General features: G+C 36.9%; 1 protein-coding gene across 1 annotated transcript; it reads left to right on the top strand.

Moving 5' to 3' along the window:
- The first annotated feature begins 966 nt into the window (after positions 1-966).
- Positions 967-10,273, top strand: LOC102044706 (putative calcium-activated potassium channel subunit beta). Its single transcript, XM_005428622.2, has 4 exons — positions 967-1,061; positions 6,530-6,695; positions 8,115-8,310; positions 9,814-10,273. The coding sequence occupies exons 2-4, from the start codon at positions 6,559-6,561 to the stop codon at positions 10,081-10,083; spliced, it is 603 nt and encodes a 200-aa protein (XP_005428679.1). The 5' UTR covers positions 967-1,061; positions 6,530-6,558; the 3' UTR covers positions 10,084-10,273.
- Positions 10,274-10,279: the final 6 nt, after the last annotated feature.

Genomic DNA, 10,279 nt, shown 5'->3' with positions numbered 1-10,279 from the left:
TTACTTCGCAAGTATTATAAAATTACTATGATCATAAATATTTCCAATCTAGATGATAGTAGCAGACTTACTCTTACTAAGCTGTAAATGTCTACCAGTTCTCTAAATTCAGGTTAGCTTTGTGTGCTTTCTTCTGCATCTGTAATAATACAGAAGGGTCCTACTGAAGGAGATTATCAGTTACCTTTAGACAGCATGAACATTCTGAGCTTGTCAACTTCAAATCTTTTATCAAAGCAAGTTTAGAAGAACAGCTTAAACTGAAACAGCTAATTGTGAGATACCTAAAGCAAGGAGGGAGGGGCAAATAACCTACCCTTGCTTATATTCTCTCCTAATGATTCTACTGGATTAACTAATTTAAATTTCTTTAGACTCCCAATAATAGAGTTAAAAAAAAAAATCTCTTTTCTGAAGCTCTGTGCTAGGAGTTATCCGTTTGTATGTCCCAGAAATAGGCTTGGCTTTTTGGCTAGAGGAACATGCTAGACACTAATGCACCTATGGCATGATGGATGTTCTTATCTATAAGGCTCTGATGTACAGTCAGAATTGTAGCACCTGTTGCATCCAAACTCACTAAAAATAGAGGCAATAAAGCATTCCCACGCAGCTGGTAATGGCTCAGGTTATTAAGAATCAATACCACTGGTCATCAATACAGTTAAATTCCATAAATCTTACCCAAAAGATCTGTCAGATTTCTAAACTAAAAGGCTTGTACAAATGGAGTGGGCCCATAGTTTAATACAAATCCACCAGAATGTGTTGTAAAGGAGCTCTAGTGTAGGAGAAAGCTCAGTCTTAGTATTGTGACTTCCTGGTTTCCAGCAATTAATTTCCAAAAGGACAGTGCTCTTTCATACCTTACCATTTATGGTTACAAAAGGCTTTGTAATAGGGGAATTAAGTTAGGAGTTCAGCCACAGCAAAGCAAACCCAGCGACGTACAGGAAAGGAAAAAAAAAAAAATCCCTTTCAGCTCTGAGCTCCACTACTATCCCAAGTCTGTCATGTAACAGACTTTTTTCATCAGAGAAAGCAGCATTTCATCAAAAATTGTAAGTTTATTTCTAAACAACTCTTTTTCCTTGAGAGCATGTGATAGCTTTGTGTTTTTAAAAGTACAGTGGGGGAAGCAAAAAAAGTACTTTTGGGGAAGCAAAAGGTTTTCTATATCTGCAGCAGTATGGAGGACAGGGTAGGTAACTTTTCTGTAGCATGCAGACCGAGTTCTCTTTTTTGTAACTGGATGCAATCTGATCATTCTTCACAACTGTTAGCAAAGGTAACAATAATATTTTCATAAATTAGGAGCCTGTAGCTCAAATAAGACCATAGTTCTTATTCATTTTAATGGTAAATGCACTTTTGCTCTTAGAAGTTTCAGGCTTTGGGTTTTCAGCATTACTTTAGAGGGTTGCACTTACCTACCCCTAAGTTAGAGAGGAACCAGGCACATGAACTCTTGAAGGCTTCCCAAAAATCTGGTCTTAAACTGATTCCTTCTGTGCAGCCCTCTACAGCACAGAATCAAAGGAAAAAGTACTCCAGAAATATTTCAGAACAGCTGAACTAAGCAAGTAACTTCTGTCTTTTTTCTCCCCATTTTTTCTTTTTCTAAGAACCACCATGTTTAAAAGCTAATAGAATTAGTCTTAAACAACTGCATATGTTTTTAGACAATTAAAAATCTAACTTCTTTAATTCACTCTAGTGACACATCTGGTAAACAGTTCAGTAATAAAGCAAGATTATACAGCATATTTCATAAAATAAACAGTTGTATCATGTTAGTCAAAATATTGCTGCTTTAGGTTTCCAACACAACTACATGAGAAATTTTTCTGTGCACTTTTCCATCGAGGCTCAGCATCAACTCATTCTGTAACATACAGTATTTGTGGTTACAGACACACAGAAAGCTTATTATTTCATGAAAAAACTGGTGTTCCCTGTCCACAGAACTTCTCCAGTACCAGCAAAAAATGCCTGTAACTGCTAGAGACTGGGGAAAGGGAAAGGGAAAGAAAGTAACAGAAAGGGAAAGAAAGAAGCTAACAGAAATACAATTTTGACTACAGCCTGTTGTAAGTGGTGGGGCAGCAGATGAGACAATGATGAGCATAGGATTGAAACAGAAAGGAAGAATCTAAGCAGTGTTGAAGTACCCACGGAAAACAGATAAGCAAGTGCAAATGATCCAACTAACTTTTCCTAGAGAGAGTTCTAAGTATGTAAATATGAGTGCTGTTCCAGTAACATAACCAGTACAGAGCTCATATTTATAAATCTAAAACTTTTGACTACTGGTTCTCACAAAAAGCATTTGACCAATAAACTGTCACCAAGTACTGTGGTCCTCTTACAAATCCAGCAAAGCTGGCAATTTTTAGTTTGTCTATACAAGGTGTTTTGAGAATAAAACATGGCTTAAGTTGGCATTTGACAGGGAAAACAAATGGCTGTTTTGCATGCAGAAGTAATAGAGGCCAACAGGTACAGGCCTGTTTAAAAAGTCTTCATCACTTTAGAGATGTAGATGACTTGCATCTCTCTTCTTGGCATGATGCTGTAATAGAACATAATGTTCATCTGAAAGCAATACATAAATATTCACTGAAGATTCACCATATAGTGTGGGATAAATCAGCTCAAAGAAAAGCCAAACAAACCCACAACACTATCTCACTGTTAGTATTTATTCCCAACTTAAATTCAATAGAGGGACTCCGCAGCCTTTCTTCTGCAAGTGAGGTAAATTCATCAGTGCTACTCATACCTTATGCAAATTAAGAGCAGTCTGGAATAGCTTGAGAGAGAAGTCCCATCTGAGGTCACACCACTGGAAACTCCTTGAAAGATGAGAGAGTAGGAGAAGGTAGAGACTTCCTGCCAAGTATCAAATATCCCTCTAACTAAAATAGGGGACTATTCAAAACCTGAGCGGATGGCATCCCTAAGATTATCACTAGCAGCTATGACTGCAATTATTATACATTGAAAATGCACAGCTAATGTACTGTATAATTTAACTGGATTGAAGAAGATTAGGCAGAGGGAGCATTATCATAACATTCGCAGTTTATACATTCCTAATAGATATGGAACCACCACATAAAATCTGCAGTACAAAAAAACATTTACATTTTTTCTTGAAGGCTGGACTAAGCCTTGCTTTGTACACTTCAACATCTTCCAGTTCAATTTTACTCAGACTTCCTGGGCCAATCAAGTCTTCTGCAGTGTTTAATTTTAAAAGATGTAATAGTTTTGTCAGAGGAAACACTAAACCAGCTATTTCAATGCTCCTTCTAATATACATAGACAGAGCAAAAAGACAGAAGATACTTTTAATCAGAAAAAATTAACCTTTAAAACAATGAAGAAATTCCAAGTAAATATGGTTTCCTATGTGTATGCAACTTTGCAGTCCTGTGTTTCCTCTCAAATTCTTCTGTACATGCATGAAATAGCGTTACAGGTTTTTTTGGTCCTCTATATTTGAAAGCAGGAAAAAATGCACCAGAAAAGGTGTATTTCAGTTTTAGGGACCACATTTACAGTTAATTTACTACAGCCACACAACAATGATGTAAGCATCCTTGTTTTACATTGCCTAAAGACCTAGCTGGTTATTTTTATGTCTATAGAAGCCCTTAGGGTGATATTTTTAGATTAATCTTTCTTTTTAACATTCTCTGCAAAATTTACATGTCCTCGTTCTCTTTGGGGTGAAGCAGTTATCTGAACTGGGGGAACACAAGCAAACAGCATCACTAAGCAGCCCTTGCAGAGAGCCAGGGTCAGGCAGTCTGTCTGGTGTGAGGATGGGGAACAACACTGCATTTAACCTCTGGGCCACTTAAGAAAAAATTCCTATTAACACATAAAAGTTCCTTTTGTGTCTTAAAGAGATGGTCTGCTAGTTTTAGATTATTAGGAGGATGAGTTTAGTGGTATATCCACTGCAGGTGTGGCTGGCATTCAAGCAGACTTTTGAAGCAATTAGATTTCTTATTAATTCCTTGGTTAATAGTCCCACAGTTCTTGTTTTCCATGCAACAAGGGGGTTGATTAACCCACTGTTTCTCAGTGTAAATGGGACAGCTCCGTAAATATTATGGTTCATCAAAATTCAATACGTTAACAGCTCTAGGACACTAGAAGGTTTCCACAAGCCACAGTGGCAGTACCAGCCTTTCATTTTTTCAATTTCTCACAGAAAATAAAGATTAATCATTGTTACTGTATGTAAGAGTTTCTTATTAATTACACAAATTTTCACTCATGTATCATTATCTCCCCATGATGCTATAAGGACCTGCTACTCCAGTACCATTTGGTCTCAGGGCCTGTGCTCCAGGCCTGATAATGTTCCTTTATTTCACTTCCCTCTCTGCCCAAGCTGTACACTATGTAATGGAGAGCCAGTTTAATAACAATTGGTATTAAGGTACTGTGTTGCACAGTATTCTGATATTTTAAGTACTTTGGAATTCTTTAAGTCTTTTTGTTCCCATTTTCCAAACTAAAAGAAATGTTTCAAGGAACAGTCAGTGACACTTACTGTGCAAGTTTCCTTGCTGCACACACCTCTCCACATAGTTACACGTGAATATGCAGGTGCAGCACAAATGTGCTGGGAGCATTTGTTACATGTTCTACCTATAGCCCCACTGACCAACCAAAACAGAGTACAGCCCTACTTAAGGGCATTAGCTCACCTTCTGTATTAAACGCAAATGGCAGTAAACAAGGAAAGTTAATCTGTGGCAATTTTCAAATTGAGGTGCTTCTTACAGTGCCAGTGAATTATATGTGATCATCAGAAAAACAATTCCTCTCAAAATGCTGTATGCAAAATTCACACTGGATGTGGATGTTTTATTTAAAGTGGACTTAAATATGAAAGTGGACAAAATTTAGTATTCTAAAAATAACTCATTTAGTTTCTAGGGACACCTAAAAACAGCCTTCCACTTTGATATCAAATACTACCAACTTCAAAATATATTCTTAAAATCTGCTATAACAGTCTAAAAACAGCAGGATATTAATTTTCAAATACCTTTTTCCTTTGATCATTAAACAGTCAAAGTGAGGCACTTTTACAAAGGAAAACCAGAAATAGCAGGAAAGGAAAGAACATTCAGAATATATTTCCATTCATTCCTTTAAGAGCTGATGCTCATAGCTTTGAGGGCTATCTCATCTTTCACCAAATTCAGCATAGTCTCCTACTTGTAGTCACACTGCAGCTCTGCCAGCTGGTAGCAGCTGGAGAACAACTGCTCACAGATAACCGGAAGAGGCTATTTGCCAACTTTGGTTTGTGCTTTTACACTGTATATAAATCTAAGTCTGAACACAGGAGGATTTAGGCAGGAGCTATGCCACCCTAAAGGCCAGCTAGTAAGGATATACACTGAAAAATTGCACATACCTGAAACTAAAATCCTGAAAAAGTACTGCCTAAAGCTGTTCACCACTGCCTTGTGCAGAACAGAAAGGAAATCTAATTTGGCATGAACGTCTTTTTTTTTCCTCCTTTTTCCTCTGCTTTCCTCTCTTATCTCCAAAAAGCCCACTCAAATCTTGCCAGTCTTGTCATTTCCATAAAAATAGCTTTTGCCATGTTTTCATGAAAAAACAAAACCTCACATACGAGCAATCACAGCTGTCAGTGCAGCAGATACTGCTGATTGGTTGAACTTGCAGTGAAAGTTCTGGACTATTTCTACAGAAACCTGTATGTCACTCATAATGATTCAATGGCATATGGAGTCATGGCAATAATTTTCAGATTCTCATCAACAAAACATTATGGATCATTTATCGTGGATCATTTAAAATGCTTTTTGTCAAAGGAGTGGAGGGGCTAATGCCAGTCAGTTTTGAGCTCAGGTTCAGCCTGCTCTGCCCAAGAGTTAGTTCCCCAGAGTTACACCAACACTGATCAGACAGGAGGTTTGGAGCACCTCTGAATTGACAAGGCCAAGCAAACATGCAGAAGTCAGAAATCTCAAATGTTAAATTTTTAATTTCATTTCTTTTGAAATAAGACAACACCATTTCAAACTACTCCAGAAGAAAAGGCATAATATAAAAAGGTTTCTACTCTGGGAAGGTTTTCCCTTCATGCAGCCTTTACCAATATACAGCAAAACAACTCTAACTTCAGAGAAGCAGCAACATAAAACAGACTGAAGTAAGTCTGAGGACAATTGGAATGTTAACAGAATTCTCCCCAGAAGTTACCGGATTTTTCTACCTAGTCTCTTGGCTTTCACACACACACACACACACACACACACACTTCTTAAGGTACTACACGATAAATTTAAAAAGTAAAAGAAGAGTCTAATGATAACAAAAAACACAGCAAGTTTGGTTGGATTTTTTTTAGTTCTAGTTTTTGCAAAAATGGGGCGGTTCTGCCACCAATTATATTTCAGAAATTTGTTACATAAGTACAATAACTGTCATATTTTCTCTTTCTTTTCTGTATTTTATTTTACACCAAAAGAGTTTGTTCAAGTTTCACAACTCTAAATCATGCTGGGAAAGAAGTTGGTGACTGCACAAAAGCGAGGGGAGACAAGAGCCCTCTGCCTGGGACTGGGAATGGTTGCATGCTCCATGATGATGTACTTTTTTATTGGGATCACCATTGTGCCATTTTACACAAAGAGGTAATAAGAGTCACTTGTTTATGAAACAAAGCTATTATTTTTCCTGTTAGCATCATATACAGTAATTGAAACAGTGATAAAGTATACATAAGTACATTGTACAATAGACAAAGTGCTCTCAGAGAGCTCATAAGGATTTAAAATAGAAGAGGAAAAAAGTGTGGCAAGAATTCATCAGGCACAGTGAGCACAAAAAAGAGGAAATTATTCTCCTCAGGGCTAAACAAAACAGACTAAATCAAAACATTTGCTGTAGAATCAAAAAGCCAACCATGCTTATCAAAGCTTGACAATGAAAAGCCAAGTCTTGCATAAATATAAACAGTTAAAAAAAGCTCTTTTATGGGCAGGTGAGAGTCTTGTTTAATAAAACTTGATCAACAGAAGTCATGGTAAAACTGTTCACTCAAGAATCTGTATCTTACTTCCAAATTAACCATCATAAGAAATAAGCACCTTCAACAACCCAGGCAGCCACACCAAATATTACAGAACATAATGAACACTGAAGAAGTTATGAATGCCCACCCTCTTATTTAATTTTGTGAGTTCTGCTTACACACACAAAATCAATTCGCAAAATATCAAAGTAACAAGACAAGGAGTGCATCTCGATTGTTCGTGTTTCAACATTATGACAGAGAAAGCAAGGACATCCACCTCATTCTTCTTGCTAGAGCTCGTTTAACCTCAAAACTATTTGAAATACATTCTCTTTAAAATACAGTAATTTGCATATTTATTTTTCTGCCTCCAGATTACATTACAAAAGATGGATACATGTATCAAGAGTAGTTTCATAAGAACTGGAGTGAGACTCGACTTTCTTTGACACCAAAGTGTACTTCTGTGAGCAAAATTTAATGTGTTAACAATAATAAAAAAGTAACTCTTGAGAAAAATGGATAAGCAACAGTAAAAATTAACTTTTTCCAGAAAAAATCCTGCTACTTATTTATGCAAGAGGCCGATGTAATAAAGAGAAAGAGAAGTGGGGAAAACAGATCTGAGTTCTGAGGCTTATTGAATGAAATCTGTCAAAATATTTCTGAGATATGAAGTGCACTGCATTCCAGGTATTTACTACCAAATTTTAAAATCCATAGCAATATTTTTTTCTTGAATAATATGAAGCTGGTTACAGATGGGGAAGTCAGAATCTAACTGAAAACCAAAGAATGCATTAAAAAAACCAGCAAAACCAGCAAAAACAACAAAAATGCTTTCCTGAACTTACTCACTATGGCAGCCCTTCTCCAGGTGCAGCCACAGATTCAGGGTGGGCACAGTTCATCACAGCAGGATGAAGCAGCTATGAACTCCAGCCAAGCCAACACACACAGATGTATTTTCACATGCCACTCGCAACAGATGCTTCTGATGAGCTTAAAAGGAATACCTTTTGTTTTGTTTTTGTAGTGTTTGGACAACAGAAACTGTGTGCAAGGTACTCAAAGCCAACATCAAGGACAAAGTTTTCTGCCCAAACAGAAAAGGCTCAGAGGATGAGGAAATCTTTCCTTATCCCTGTCTACAGGTGTGGGTTAATCTGACAGCCTCAGGACAGGAGGTTATGCTCTACCAGACTGAAGATACACTGGAAAGAAATCCTAAGGTACTTGCAGATTGCAAACTCATTCTTTGCTACTATCTTAACATCTTTGAGGAGAGGGGCTGATAGTTTTTAAACCAAGCAGCTCAGTAACAGCAGGAGTCACTCATCTTTTACATGTTAATAATGTCTTAAACCAAGGCAATTTAAAAACATTTCAGAAACTAGAGTTTTTTATTTTCTTTTAAATATTACATTAAATATGAAGTTAATACTTTTAAAGGAACTACACCAACATGAATATACAACACCTATGAACATTTTAAAATATGTAAGTCTTCCAGCTGAAGACCCATTGTAACAAATGGTTTATAAGCTGTGGCTTGCTCAGTTGCTTGTTGAATTAGCAAGAGATACATCAAGTTTAGAACCATCCAAAGTAAGAGCACAAATTCCAATTTTACTTGTTTTTTTAGGTGTATATTATGAAGCAGGGAATAAAGAAGGAGAAAATTGCAACATAATGCACATTTTAGACAGAAAATGAGAAACAAATCAGTGAAAATTCAGAATCTTGGATCCCTGAGACTGAAGTACTTTTAAAATTTAGAACAAACATGTTCAGATTAAAAGTGCAAAGCATTTATATAGATTAGCGCTTCCCACTGTGCAAACCTAATAGCATAAAACACTTCAGCTGAAGAGAATTTTTCTAGTTAATGCATGTCTTTATAATGACCGCCTCAGGGAAAGCTACATGCAATAAAGAAGCAAACAGAAATTACCTACCATAGATGGAAACAAAAGCCTTGTTCACTGCAAGGGGAGGCAACTTCTTGATGTCCTATCTACTTGCATTAATGCAAGTAAAATTTTCAGGTCAGGAACCACTCCTGCTTTTGCCTTGGCCAGGTCCCAGTTTAGTACATTCAAGCATTATTATATACACAAAATAATACTGCAGAAAAAAGGTTTATGAGCAAAAACAACAAAAACAAACAAAAAATTTACTGCTTCAAAGTCTATTTCCAATGAAAACTAAATAACTCTGAATTATTACTACAAGTCAAAATAGTTTTGTTTAACAAAGACAAGTAGGAAGCCCCCAACAGCCATGCGTGCATTTTTCGACTACTTACAACCAGAGGTGTACAGTGAAACAACTTCATTCTTGTGCACACTGACAAACCAGTGTGAATTTCTGCACAACGAACACTTTCCCACTGTGACAGTGTCTAGAAGCTCTGTTAGGAACTGGAGTTTGGCACTGTAATAAGGAAGTGACAGTGTCAAAGACTGCAGGGTTTTTTTGAGCATGTACGTTATTGGTTTCCAACAATGTAACCCCAATCTGTAAATATACAGACTGGGGTCATTGACATACTGATGGAAAGAGGGAAGAGTGGCATGGCAAATGGACATAATGAAACCAAGACAATCTCCAGGGATGGCAAACCACAGAAGATTTTGTCAGTACTAGCATGATTTTTTCAGTCAATCTGACTTAACTAAAAACTTTTTATTGGAGTATTTGTTAGAGTGAATCACCTTGATTTCTTATTTCAGTGCTCATATGTCCCAGACAAGTTGGAGAACTCTAAAGAAGTTAAAGCACGAATAGAAACAATTGCAAGCAATTTCAAAAAATACCAGACTTTCCCGTGTTACTATGACCCAGGAGGAACACAGACCAACGTCATTTTAAGCAGGCTTTATCCCGCAAAAGGTCTCCTCTTTGCTTTCCTCTGGCCTACACTCATGTTTACTGGTGGATGTCTGATTATTGTTCTGGTAAAAATTAGTCAGTATGTTTCTGTTCTTTCTGCTTGGCAGTAAAAAATACATATCTAGCATAGATTGTTGAGATTGTTGGAAGATATTAAGACACATTTGTTCTGCCTGTCTTACTGGCATTTTATGACTCTTAATATACCAGGTGTCAATTCAAGGGCAGGCATTTAAAAAAATTGAACAGCAACCTCTGTAGATGGCAATCCATTACACAAGGACAAAATATAAAACTGATTCCCAG

The sequence above is a fragment of the Geospiza fortis genome, unplaced genomic scaffold (assembly GCF_000277835.1).
Source record: "Geospiza fortis unplaced genomic scaffold, GeoFor_1.0 scaffold608, whole genome shotgun sequence".
In the NCBI taxonomy this organism is placed as follows: Eukaryota; Metazoa; Chordata; class Aves; order Passeriformes; family Thraupidae; genus Geospiza; species Geospiza fortis.
Note: the sequence above shows the minus strand (reverse complement) of the source record. Positions and strands in the feature narration are given on the sequence as shown.